At 42.9% G+C, this 14,631-nt stretch overlaps 1 protein-coding gene across 1 annotated transcript in view; it reads right to left on the reverse strand.

Annotated features, from left to right (window-relative positions):
• Positions 1-14,631, reverse strand: part of Lmntd1 (lamin tail domain containing 1) — a 78,947-nt gene that overhangs the window by 46,076 nt on the left and 18,240 nt on the right. Inside the window, exons 5-7 of the mRNA XM_026787882.1 lie at positions 12,718-12,837; positions 4,970-5,190; positions 4,078-4,250 (exon numbers count right to left, since the gene is read on the reverse strand). Coding sequence (XP_026643683.1) covers positions 4,078-4,250; positions 4,970-5,190; positions 12,718-12,837 — 514 coding nt within the window. The remainder of the gene's footprint in view (positions 1-4,077; positions 4,251-4,969; positions 5,191-12,717; positions 12,838-14,631) is intronic.

Consider the following 14,631-nt stretch of genomic DNA (forward strand, 5'->3'; position numbering starts at 1 on the left):
TAAAAAAAAAAAAAAAGAAACAACTAGAGGCAAACCCACTGTACTCTGCTGAAGTGTCTTTCTTCTGCGACCCAGCAAACGCCTGTTTGTTACAGCGGATAAAGGGCAGGACTTTGAGAAGCCTGCAGGTGTGGTTGGTCAGCTGGTCTGCTTTCTTTTTGATGATTGTGTGCGCATGTTAGAAAAGACCCAAAAAAACTATCAGAGGATGAACACACAAGGTAACTTCCCCTTGAAGAATTCATTATACATTTCTTCTTCTTTTCGGGGGTCGGGGGGTTCAAGACAGGGTTTCTCTGTAGCTTTGGAGCTGTCCTAGAACTAGCTTTTGTAGCCTAGGCTGGCCCGAACTCACAGAGATCCACCTGCCTCTGCCTCCGGAGTGCTGGGATTAAAGGTGTGCACCACCACTGCCCGGCTTCCTTATAACATGAGGCAGTGACTCAGGAATTTCTTTCCCCAGCTATCCATCTATCATTTAGAACATATCTGTTGGTGACGGACTTTCGCAATAGAAACCAAAAGAACATCCTGGCAATTCTGATGCATATTTATCTGTGCATATTCATAGCACAGAGAAATAGTTTCTGAGTCACAACAGAAAGCTGCTTCAGGAAAAGTTGAAACTAAATTCATTCGAAAAGCAAGTTATTGAAGGTAATTCATTGGAGAAAACCATATTAGACATCTTGAAACTCTCATGTAAAAATCATGGAATCTGATTAATGGAGATGGGATAATTTAAGATATGAGTTAGCCAGAAATATGCTTAAGCTATTGGCCAAACAGTATTGCAAATAATATGGTTTCTGTGTGGTTATTTTGGGGCTGAGCAGCCGGGAACAAATAAGTGGCTTTTGTACAACAAATTGGCCCCAGGATGCACAGATTAATAGAGATGGGTTAATTTAAGATATGAGTTAGCTATAAATATGCTTAAGCTATTGGCCAAACAGAATTGCAAATAATATGGTGTTTGTGTGATTATTCCGGGCTGGGAAGCTGAGAAAGAGCGAATGGTCTCCTACTACAAATTGCCACTCCAATGTGTGCTAGCTAAATCCACATAAAATCTGAGAGGGCTTGGACAAGAATTCTAGACACTAAAAAACAAAGTTTAGCCACATTTTTTCCTAAATACTCCTGATTCAGCAGTAGTCGGAAAAAAAAAAAAACAACAAACTACAGAGTTTTGAACCAGCTGCTTCTTGGGCTATGCTGACAGTACAAACTCTGACTCTTTCAGGAGATCAAATATTTAAATGGGGTTTGTGAGCAGAGTGTTACAACTTGCTTAATGGCAACATAGACCCAATGCGTGCCTGAAAATTGGGCTGTGAATATGGCTTGTGCTAAACAGACCTCTGCCCCACCATGTTGGACTGGGCAGAACCAAAAGGCAAAGCCGCCTCAGAAGCACTTAGCATTTTAAGAAGCGCTTCTGGACAGAAAATAATTGCAGATACACAATAGGACATATTCAGACATAAAAGACCTCTAAATGAGTCACAGTGTGTTTAAAACATGTACGTAGGCTCAGGAGAGAGAAGAAAAGGAGGACAGAGACAGTAAACGTAATATAAAAGAGTACAGAGAGTCATAGATTAAAGGAATTAAATACTAAACTTGTAGAAAAAGTAATAGAGTAAGAAAAATAAGCCATGTAAAGATGGAATATACACAGAGAGTCTAGATTATGTATATCATTGTGTTTTCTTTGAATTTTTTTGACTGTGAAGGAACTAAGTACAGAAAGACATTTCATTTTATGGGCTGCTAAGCTAAACCAGCATAAAGGTATCTTGACTTCAGAATTTGGGTCTAAGAATAAGTTGCTTCGGAAAAGAGGTTTACATTTGCTTCCACAGAAGATGAGAACCTGTGGAATCCTTCCAGACTAATATGGTTTGAGGGACCAAGACTCCCTGAAATGTCACTGTGAATAACCCCCAAAATACTTTGTCCATCAAAAAGCAGGAAGCAGGTTGGAGAAAACTATGCCCAAATTCCCTAAATGAGTGTTTATAAATGTTTGTTTACATTTAAAGGGGGATATGATACAGAGATCAATACTTTGCATTGGTATGGATCTTGGTTTATTGATATAAATTTAAAGTCAATTCTGTTACATGTATATTTCTGCTTTTTATTAAGGTATTGTGTTTGTGCAACTCATTTAAATATGCAATGTATAATTAAGAAATATAGCTTAATAGATAATCATCTATAATAGTCAAGCTTGTAGTCATGTTATTTAGGTTTTCTAGATATATAGAGGCATATTTCAGTTAGATAGGTATTCTTCAAATCTTTCAGAGACCTTCAGAATATGTCATTTAAATGTTTTAAGAAGTTAGGACTTTTCATAACAGTGAGACACATCTACTCCTGGCAGCACCAATAACTTCAAGAGAAAGATGGGCACTGAAGAGGCTCCATATGAAGTTTGCTAGCCATTTGGGCAAGGAACAGCTCTTGCCTGGACTGCTTGATATTATGCTGTGTGAATTGGAGATGCAGGATCTGCAGAGAAATGACTGCTGAACTTGCCTAAAAATGAGATGGTCTTTCAGGGTTCCTGCTTCATGAAAGAGTCTGCCAGACATTCTGCAATGTCTGTTGTGACTGACAAACTGCCAATAGAAGGAAAACTGTCTTTGAAATTTCCTGCTTCACAGAAAAGCACTGAGCATGGCCATCTGCCCCTCACTGTGGACAGAGATGCCTGCGTATTGTACGCTGGGATTCTGCCCAAGAGTTATTTTTAAATGCACGACTGCCAAACAAGGCTATAAACTATGGTGTCTCCAGATTACAGCCACTGTGTGAAACTATCTCAGTACTGGAATCTGGTTCCTTCTTGGTACAGGGTTCTTCAAATTCAGTTCTTCTCAAGAGTGTAGGGGCCTGTGGGGAGCCTCAAATACTCGCAACCAGAAGAAGTCACACAAACACAATTCTGCAGCAAGTATAGAAGGCCCAGGGACTTATGAAAATCCAATCACAGAGGCTGGGTTAAAAATGTCAACTCAGCCAGGCACAGCCATGCATGCTAGTAATCCCAGCCCTCAGGAGGCTGAGGCAGGAGGCTCAAGACTTCAAGGCTATTTGGCGACATCTAGGAGGCCCTATCTCAAAAATCCAAAAAGTAAAACAACAACAAGCACCCAGTCTAAGATCCTAGTCAGGACAGAAAACAATAACTTGGGGTCACTGTTGGGCTCTGTTTAGAAGTGGTGGCTATTGGTTTTCTGTCACAGTGTAACACACGGGACCACTTTTCATCAGCCTTCAAGAATTACTACAGGAGCTGAGACTGGGGAACCGTCCTAAGTTTACAGACAGTCTAGGAGTGAATTTCAGGGATATATAGAGTGAGATCATTTGTCAAAATAAATACTAAACAGATCAGCCACATGCTGGCCACGTGATTCTTATGGCTGATCGGTTCGATAACAGGAAGTTAGCTACTCTACTACAGCCACTGCAAGTAAACAACCTATATACTTGCTGTAAGAGCCTTTGTTATAGAATTGATGATCAGTTCCCCCAAAGGATTCTTGTATGGCTTAATCCCCAACACTAACCGTGTTTAGAGGTGAGAATCAGAGGGGGAGGGGGAGGATTCAGAATCAGAGGGGGAGGGGGAGGATTCGGGGGCGGGAGCAGGATTCAAAATCTGAATAGACTCGAAAGACGGAACCGGCAGATGGGGGCTGGATGGAGGACGGAGCTCCCCCGTGGCTGAATCTTACGCTGGCGGCTTCCAGACACAGCTCCTTTTTGTTTGTGGTTGCCGTGAGGTGAACAGTTCCCCCTACCCCACCCCTTCTGTCATGGTGAAAAGCAGGCAAACCACACAGGCCTCTACCTAGCTCTGCATGAGCCAAAATGAATATCTTCTTCAAACTATTTCTCTCTGGTAATAGTCGAGACAAAGAGCTCAAACAGTCTGGCACGTGGGGCTGAGTAATTTTTAATACTTCGCACATGAGCACAAGCTGTCGCCTTGCTCTCTCCTCTCCCCCGAATCTTCATCTCTTCCTCTCTCCTGGCTTATGCACGCGTCTGGCTTACCTGGGGCTGATTCAGGCTTGGCTGGCTTAGGCTTCGGCTGCGCACCCAACCTGCTCTGGGAAAAGTCTGCGTCCTCTGATTCGATGAGCGAACAGTAGGGATGCGGAGAGGCGTAGGGACTGCGGCACCAAGGACTCCGGTTGGGTAAAACGGTCGGCGAGATTTCCTTTTCTCTGCGACAAGAGAAAGACCGATTTGAAGTCAAAGGCATTTATTTTATGTAGTAGTATTAGTATTGGAGGTGCGATGAGAGAGAAAGCCCATTTAAGGAACCTAGAGGGGGCTGGAGAGCTGGCTCAGCAGTCGCCAACACGGGCCGCTCTTCCAGAGAACCTGCTTCAGTTTCCAGCACCCACGCGGTGGCTTTTAGCAATCTGTAACTCCCGGAAGTCCTCTGCTAGTCTCTGTGGCTACAGGCTAAACACCCATACATAAGATAGAAATGAACCATAATAATGTTTAGAAAGAGTATGTCTTTCCTGGATCTGGTAGCCAGGGTATTTATTGCATCACCTATAGCATTTGGCTAAAGAGGAATGGAATTCTGCAACTCTGTCCTCAGCTAGCTGGAGGATAAATTCATTGCATACTTCTGCTTCCACTCTACCTGCTAAGCACATGGAGACGCTGTCACCATCCCACCTCTCTACAGTTACCTTGCCTCGAATAGCCGAATAGTGAGCAGTGCCAAGAGCTTCTTCTTAAGGGGCTCAGGGACCTCAGGATTAACCCTTCAGAGCCTGTACGCAGGTCTCCGCTCTCTTCACAGTGCTACACTGTACTGGAGCCATGGCCCATTGACTGATGATCGTACATGGGCTCCCAGGGCATCCCACAGGCTCGGGTACTGATGGGGAAGGGCTCAATAAATAGGAAATAAAGTATTCTTTACCTTTTAAGAGCAGGGCAGGTGTGCCCTATCTGGTACTGGGAGAACTCTCTCTTTGCTGACTCTTGTTTTTCCTTATTTATGGAGGACGCAGATGCCACTGTCCACCCAAACAGATGGCTTTTCACTGTTGGAATCACTACTGAGCATCTCTCAAATTCAATGTCGGTCTCTAACTTCTCCCATGCTTGCTTCCAGTGGATCGGAGTGTACCAGGCGATCGCCTAACAGAAACGAAGAGGGCTCAGTATGAAATATCACTGGAGCTGTGTGTATATACAGCCACAGGCCTACTGCGCTGTTATTCAGCTTTGGTTCCGGGTTTCTGTCTGAGGTAGGCTCTGGCTCTCACTCTGCTGTCTAGGTTGAGCTGGTACTTGTTGGGTTGCTCAGGCTATTCTAGAAGCCATGGTGATCCTCCTGCTTCAGCCTCCAGAGTGCTGGGATTAAAGATGTGAACTTTACACCTCAGAATATATTTCTAAAAATAAATTTTATTGTCTTTTTAAGTTTTCAACATTAATTACAGAATATATACATTTATACATACATATATATTAAACAATATATATGACAAGAGCTAGTGAAATTTACTTTAGAAATTTTCAGATCCAATGCCATTTTATTGCGTATATTCCATGTGCCACACATTAGTTCTCCAAGACTATTTATGCTCTACATGTTCTTTGGGTACACACCAGCAGAGACACTTCCGGGTCAAGTGCAATCCTGCTGTGATTCCTTTAAAGAGCCCTCCTCTGAACTCCCACTGTGAAGAAGGGGTCTGTTCCCTATCTGGATCTTAAATGCAAAACAAGGGTCTGGGAAAGCACCAAAAAGTGCCAGAAAGCCTGCAGTTTTGTAGGAAGCATCATTCTGTTTGATCCCTACAAATATGAGATTATATACTGTCATCAGCAATGTGCTATGAGTCTATGGACTTCAAAAACAGGGCAAGACGCTGTCCACTGGTCATGTTGGAGTCATACAGGATTCATGGCCACAGCTTACTGTCACTCGGTGTCTGGTGGAACCTCAGGCCTGTCTGCTTCAGTCAGCAGGTAGATAGGAATAGATTTCCCACGAAGACCTTTCTCGTGATTGCGAGTGAGGACGAGTTTCAACTGAGGTAAGAATGGGGTGATCTTTTTAAATTTTTTTATCTTATTTTTTAATTTTTTTTAGAATTGCTTGTTTTTATTAGGGTCTCATTTGGACATAGAATCTTCTCACCTTCTCATAAGGGTGCATTTTCTAAATGAGCAATGCCATTGCTTTATCACAGCTGGGTTTTTCTGATGGGATATAAGCCAAGAATGGGGAACTGAAGCAGAGGCCATGGAGGAACTCTGCTTACTGGCTTTCTCCCCGTGGCTCCTGCTCAGTCTGCTTTCTTAGTTAGGCAAGGCTTACCTGCCCGGTGTCACCTCACCCACAGGGAGCTGGGCTCTCCTGCACTATAGGCCACCTTCTCTACTAAAGTCCACTCTTTCAAGATGACTGACTCTAGCTTGTGTCAAGCTGACATACACCACCAGGCCAAGTACAAAATAATGCAATGACAGAAGGGAGGAAGAGATTCTCTGGAGGACCATGACGGTTTCTGAAGCGACAGTCGGATGACGGGCATTAATGCTAGTAAGTACCACTGATGCTGGCTCGTGGTCTCAGGGATTTCAGCCCCTGTGGTGGGTCAGCATGATGGAGTGGCTCCATGGTGATGGGAGGATTTGGCAGAACCCCTCATACTGTGGAAGACCAAGACACAGAAGGCACAAGAGGAAGAAGCCACCTACAGTTCCTCCAGAGAAGACCAACCTCCCAAAAGTTCAAACCCCCTCATACAGTGCCCCCTACTGGGAGGCAGGTGTCCTGACATTTCACATCCCAACCATCACTTTTCTAAAAATTAATTAATTTATTTCACATCCCTATTAAAGACCCCTCCCTCCTCTCCTCCCATTTCCTTCCCACCTCACCCCCCCTTCTCCCACTTATCCTCAGTATTCGCCCAGAAAGTGGCAGGTTCCCCAGGGGCATCAGCAAAGCAAAGCAAATCAAGCTTAAGTAATAGCAAGCACCACTCTCTGTATTAGGTATGGACAAGGCAACCCAGCATGAGGGACAGGTTCCCTAGAGCCAGCCAAAGAACCAGGGACAGAACTGCTCCCATTGCCAGGAGTCCTGCAAATGGACCCTGGCACAATTGTCACATAAATACAGAGGGCCTCGGTCAGTCCCATGTACACTCCCTGGTTGTTGGTTCAGACTCTGTGATGGAGGAGGGTCATCTGTCTATCTGTTGCTTTCAGTGGTTAATTAATAAAGAAACTGCTTGGCCTGATAGGTCAGAACATAGGTGGGTGGAGAAGACAGAACAGAATGCTGGGAAGAAGGGAAGTTGGACAGATGCCATAGAGCCAGCCGCCAGGTCAGACATGCTGAATCTTTCCCGGTAAGCCACCACCTTGTGGTGCTACACATATTATTAGAAATGGGTTAATCAAGATGTGAGAGTTAGCCAGTAAGAGGCTAGAGCTAATGGGCCAAGCAGTGTTTAAAAGAAAACAATTTGTGTGTAAATTTCGGGTGTAAAGCTAGCAGTTTGGAAGCCGGGTGGGACGAAAAGCAGGCCTGCTCGCCTCATCACTACATCTGTGTGTTCCCATGAGCCAGGCTAGCCATTTCTGTGGGTTTTCCTTTGATGTCCTTGACTCCAAGGCTCCTAAAACCCCTCCTCACTCTCCTCGACAGGACTCCCCAAGCCTGGCCCAATGTTTAGCCATTGGTCTCTGCATGTGCCTCCATCAGTCGCTGGATGAAGGCTCTCTGATGACAACCAGGGTTGTCAGCAATCTGATCACAGGGGATGAACCATTCAGGCCGTGCACCCATCAATGCCAGGAATCGTAGCTGGGGCCATCCTTATAGACTTGTGGAAGTTTTCCTTGCATCTGGGACTCCATAAAGCCCCCCTTTCCATTTACCTCTCTCGGCACTGCCCCCCCCCTAACCTGATCCCTCATGTTCCCATGCCCACCTGCCCCCATTTTACCCAGGAGATCTATTTCCCCTTCTCTGGGAGATCCCTGTGTCTCCCCCTTGGGCCCTTTTTGTTACCTGGTCTCTGGGTTTGTAGATTATAGCCTGGTCATCCTTTACATCACAGCTAATATCTACTTATGAGTGAGCACACACCATGTTTGTCTTTCTGGGTCTGGGTGACCTCACTCAGGGTGATTATTTTCTGGTTCCATCCATTTGCCTTCAAATTTCCTGATGTCATTATTTTTAACAGCTAAGTAATACTCTATTGTGTAAATGTACAACATTTTCTTCATCCATTCTTTGGTTGAGGGGCATCTAGGTTGTTTCCAGGTTCTGGCTGCTATAAATAAAGCTGCTATGAACATAGCTGAGCAAATATCCTTGTGGTATGATTGAACATCATTTGAGTGGTATTGCTGGGTCTTGAAGTAGATGATTCTCAATTTTCTTAGAAACTAACATATTGATTTCCAAAGTGATTGTATAAGTTTGCATTCCCACCAGAAATTGAAGAGTGTTCTTCTTGCTCCATATCCTTTCTAGCATAAGCTGTTATTTGTTTTTGATCTTAGCCATTCTGATAGGTGTAAGACTGTGGAGGCCCAAAAATGTGAGCCTATTCCACCTTGTCTGATGGTCAGAGACTTTGGAGTTTGCTCAATATTGTTGACAGCAAGTGTAGCTACTCATCCTGACTCAGGATGTGATTATTTGGGTCTTTTGACATTATGATGGCTCATGCACGTAAATCCATTCCATCCTGACACATGGTCAGGATATGAAAGCATACTTTTGCTCCTTCTTTTGTAATATGAGGTTACCTGGGAAATGATTTCCTTCAGGATACTGGGTCTAGGGTGGCTTCACTGCCTAAACAACAGAATGTTAATGACTTGATATCTCAAAGTGTTGAAGCAATTAACTGTTGAGTTGTCCTTTGGATCATGTTAAAGAAGTCTTTTGTTGCCTTCTCCCTTTGGTACTGGGGTATAAAAGTGTATGGAAAATTAAATGTGGTGATTTCAGTATTCACCGAAACTCCCTCCCAGTACTATTCTATGGTTTCTGTTTCATTAGTTTTAAACATGTCTTTGTGTTCTTTACTTACATTTCTGATCCCCATGAGCCTCCCCTGGCAAGAGTTGTATTTGTTGAGGCTGGTCTCCAATATAAGATGGAATCTCAGTTGTTTTGACTTGCATTTCACTGATGGCTAAAGTTGATGAACATCCCTTCAAGTATTTCTCTAACATTTGAGAATTCTCTGTTTAGCTCAATACCCCATTTTTAAATTGGATTATTTTTTTTGATGCCTAGTTTCTTGAGTTCTTTATATATTTTGGAGATCAGCCTTACGTCAGATTTGGGGTTGGTGAAGAGATTTTCCCATTCTGTAGCTGCTATTCTGTCCTACTGACAGTGTTCTTCACCTTACAGAAGCTTTTCAGTTTCATGCGATTTCATTTATTAATTGTTAGTCTTAATGCCTGTACTACTGGTGTTCTATTTAGGAAGCTGCCTTCTGTGCCAATGTGTTCAAGGCTATTCCCCAGTTTCTATTATTAGGTGCAGTGTATCTGGTTTTATATTGAGATCTTGATTCACTTTGACTTGAGTTTTGTGCCAGACAATAGATATGGATCTATTTGCATTCTTCTACATGCTGACATCCAATAATATCAGCACTATTTGTTAGACATACTGACTTCTTTGTCAAAAGTCAAGTGTTCAGAGGTGTGTGGATTTATTTCTAGGTCTTCAATTTAATTCTGTTGGTCATTGTGTCTGTTTTTATGACAATGCCATGCTACTTTTATTGCTATAGCTCTGTAGTAGATCTTGAGATCAGGAACGGTGACACCTCCAGCAGCTCCTTTATTGTACAAGATTGTTTCAGTTATCCTGGGTTTTTTCTTTTTCTATATGAAGTTGAGTATTTTTCTTTTGCTGTCTGTAAAGAATTGTTTTGAGATTATGATAGGGACTGCAGTGAGTTTGTAAATTGCTTTTGGCAAAATGGCTATTTTTTACTATGTTAATCCCATCAATCTATGAGCATAAGAGATCTTTCTACCTTCTGTTTTCTTCTCTACTTTCTTTCTTCAAAGACTTTAAGTTCTTGTCATAGAGGTCCTTCATTTACTTGGTTAGAGTTATACCAAGATATTTTATATTGTTTGTGGAGGATTACTTTTTTCCTGATTTCTTTCTCAGCCTTTTATCATTTGTGTATGAGAGGGTTGCTGATTTTTTTTTTTTTGAGCTAAGCTTGTACCCAGTCACTTCACTCAAGGTGTTTATCAGCTGTAGTAGTTCCCTTTTTGGGATCACTTTTGTATACTATCATATTATATGCAAATAGTGATACTTCGACTTCTTTTACAATTTGTAACCCTTTGATCTTCTTTTGTTGTCTGATTGCTCTAGCTAGAAATTCAAGTACTATATTGAATAAATATGAAGAGAGTAGACAGCCTTGTCATTCTTGATTTCAGTGGGATCACTTTGAGTTTCTCTCCATTTAGTTTGATGTTAGTTGTTGGGTTGCTATATATTGTTTTTATTATATTTTGGTATTTTCTTTGTATCTCTGATCTCTCTAAGATTTTTATCATGAAGGGTTTTTGGGTTATATCAAAGGATTTTTCAGCATCTCATGAGATGATCATGTGGTTTTTTTCTTTTAGTTTGTTTATTAGTGTATTACACTGCCAGGTTTTCATGTGTTCAACCATCCCTGCATCTTTGGAGTGAAGCCCACTTGATGATGGTGGGTGATCTTTTTGAGTATTTCTGCATCTCAAAACAGAAATTGGTCTGTTATTTTCTTTCTTTGTTGAGTCTTTGTGTGGTTGGGTATTAGGGCGACTATGGCCTCATAGATTTTGGCAATGTTCTTTATTAGGCACTTGGTGCTATCAGCTTTTCTCTTAACACTGCTTTTATTGTATCCCATAAGTATGGGCATGTTGTGCATTGGTTTTTATTGAATTCTAGGAAATCTTTAATTTTTTCTTCCTTGACCCTATGGTAATTCAGTTGAGTGTTGTTCAGTTTCCATAAGTTTGTAGGCTTTCTGAAGTTTGTGCTATTGTTGAACTAAAACTTTAAGCCATGGTGAGCCAATAAGATACGGTGGCTATTCCACTTTTTTTTTTTTGTATCTTTTAAGATTTGCTTTGTGGTTAAGTATGTGGTCAATTTTGGAGAATGTTCCATGAGGTTCTGAGAAGAAGGTGTATGCTTCATCTCTTTTGATAATTTTGGTTTGAAGTCTATTTTGTTGGATATTAGGATTGCTACACCAGCTTGCTTCTTTGGTCCATTTAATTGGCTAAGCATCAGTCTTAATCTGAGGCATTTGATTGGGCAATTGTCAGTCTTAATCTAGGGCATTTGATTGGTCGACCATCAGCCTCAGTCTGTGTTTCGCTGATGATATCTCAGGAGAATGATAAGTCACCTGGATTACATACCCTTATGCTTTGTTTACAGTCAGAGACAATTGTTAGAAGTATTATAAAATTTAATTTAAATCCATAAAGACGGAAGGCTGAGTGAATATGTACCCAGTGAGTTCCCAGTCCTAAGCTCATCAAAGGGCTGGAGAGATAACTCAGCAGGGAAGATTGCTGCTCTTCTAGAGGACCTGGGTTCAGTCCCCAGCACCTACACCAGGTGGTTCACAACCACCTGTAACTTCAATCTAGAGACTATGACACACTCTTCTTTACTCTGTGGGTACACACATACACATCACAGCACACACTCAAACACACACCACACAGTATACATTCATACACATACAACACATACTCACATACCACACACACAGCACAGATTCACATACACAGCACACTTTCACATACATAGCACACACACCTACACACACACACACACACACACGCATAGAAAACCACACACACACACACACACTAAAATCTTTAAAAACTCACTCTAGCCTGTTCTACATGCAGAGTGACCCAGTATGGCCATGCAATGAAGGAAGAAGGAAACACATATCCTGATCAACACAGTGTAGGGGCTAGTGCTTCTGCAGCATAGTAAATTTGTCTTGGAATAAGAAGACAAGAATTTTAGAAAAAGCTGAAGACCAGTTTTGAAAAACAAATAGTACTTGACTGTCGTAAGGAGGGATATGGTTAAATCCTACAGGTATGTCCGTGGGTTACTAACTATGCTAGAATCATACCAAGGAAAGCGTAAAAGTATCAAGCATTGGGAAAGAATCACAGATTTTTAACATATCCAGTTGTAGTCTGTATAAAAGATAGTCATTTCAAATTAAGAGTATAAACCCTTCCATTAGCTTAAGCACCTCCTGAGTGCAGAGATCAAGACTTTGTGTTACAATTCTTGTGCGAGTTCAGCCTGGAGAATAGGCGAGAATCTCAAGAAATAATTTGCATAAACTGACCAGAAAATGCTGTATCCATTTCCTTCCTTATCCCACACTTCCAGATAGCATCAAAAACAAAACCCACTCCCGACTCTGAATCCGTAGCAGCCTTCATAACACAGGACACCACAGCTCCTGCTGGCCAGCTGTGAGCACAGAGGGGAGGGACAGCTGCGGAATTTGAGGGGACTCTAGTTATGCTTTGCAGGAAGTGAGAGCAACAGAGCAGAAGGGGAACACGTGGGCTGGCTGCCTGGTAACAACCTTTGACCCCGACACTTACCTCACCGTTGGGTTTGCACAGGATCGTCGTGCAGTCAGGACTGGATCGGAACCTGTTCTGTTCCTCCCAAACAAAGTCTGTTGGTGGCTCGGGCTTTGCTTCTGCTGCTGCTGCCCACACCTTTGAGAAAGCAGTTTGTTGCTGACAAGTGCCACTGGGGTTCCACTCAGATCCACAGATATCACACCGTTATTAATCTTTCTGAACAGATCAAGTTTTCAGTGTCATTAAAGATGAGAAAGGTCTCCCTGCATTTGCCTGGGCTGGGCTCCAGGGCACATGGGACCCTTGTGTCATGGCCTCCTGCGGGTCCAGACTATCTGTGCTTATAAGTTATTTTAAAATATAATGGAACACAAACAGTGACTGAGCACAGTTTAAACAACTGTCCAGTCCATGGCCTGTGGGCTGTGAGTGACCCAGGATAGCTACAAAGGCAGCCCAACTGCACATTGTAAACTTACTGAGGTATCTTTAAGGGTTTGTTTTGTTTTATAACTTGACTGTATTGTTGTCCAATGTGAACTTTGTAGATGACAACGTCTTATCACAATGTCATGCAAAAAAAGATGATATACTCCTACACCCTACTGCCAAGGACTGGACACCCCAGGCTCGGAGAGACATGGGCCGAGTGGAGAACAGACTTAGCATCTGCTCTCTGGGCCAATAATCTCTTGGCTTGTGTTTTAAGAACGTGTTCTCTTAGTGTAGGAACTTAGGATGTAGCTAGCGGACAAGACAAACTAAGACTGTATACTAAACTGGAGAACCGTGTGGAGATGGAAGTGTGGGATCTATTGGTTCCACCATAAATCACAAACATCACAGTACAAAGTCCAAGTGCCCAAGAGGCCGCTTGTGCCAAGTCACAGGCTGGCTGGAGAGGGAGTTTTCTCTTTACACACCGGGCTCAGATAGTCTCAGCTCACAATGTGCCCAGCTCACTCTTCTTCACTCCTGGTATCCCCCAGCTCACCTTATTATTATCCCATAGTACCCTTGCTCATGGGGTTCAGCTCAAGGTCCTGGCTCATACTTTTCCCTAGCTCCTGATATTCCTGGCTGATATTCCCAGCACACTAATATAGTTTCAGCTCACAGTATCCTCAGTTCACCATAATCATAATCTTAGATCCTGGCATTCTCGGTTCACAATGTTCTCAGCTTCTGGTGGTCCCAGATCATGATATTTCAAACTGATTATAATATTTACCAGATCACAGAACTCTCAGCTCCTGGATTTCTCACATCATTATATTCCCAGCCTATGGTGTTCCTAGCTCACCATATCACCAGCTCATGATATTCCCACCTCACTCTATTTTAGGAAATGTGATTCCCAGCTCTTGTTTTTCCCCAGATCACCGTATTCTCAAATCCTGGTCAAATCTTGAGATTCCCAGCACATGGTCCTCCTAACTCACTGTATTTCTAGCTCCCGGGGCTCCTAACTCACAGCTTTTCCAGGTCATGGTATTCCCAGCTCAGCTTGTTCTCAGCTCCTGGGATTCCTACATTCTTAATCCACTGTATCTTCTAGACACGAGACTTCCATTCCAAGGTGTTCTGGGCCCAAGGAATTCTCACTAACTCTATTCTCAGGTCATGGTGTTTCTAGCTTAAGGCATTTCCAGTTCCTGATACTCTCAGCTCATGGTTTCCCAACTCAGTGCATTCTCAGCTCAGGGTGTTCCCAGGACATTGTATCTCTGCATGGTATCCAATGCACACTGTTCTCACATCATTGTGTTCTTGGCTCCTGGTGTCCCCAGTTCACAGTGTTCCCAGCTCACGGTGTTCCCAGCTCATGGTGTCCCCAGCTCACGGTGTCCCCACCTCATGGTGTCCCCAGCTCATGGTGTTTCCAGCTCACGGTGTCCCCACCTCATGGTGTCCCCAGCTCATGGTGTT

The sequence above is a fragment of the Microtus ochrogaster genome (genome assembly GCF_000317375.1).
Source record: "Microtus ochrogaster isolate Prairie Vole_2 chromosome 14 unlocalized genomic scaffold, MicOch1.0 chr14_random_2, whole genome shotgun sequence".
Taxonomy (NCBI): Eukaryota; Metazoa; Chordata; class Mammalia; order Rodentia; family Cricetidae; genus Microtus; species Microtus ochrogaster.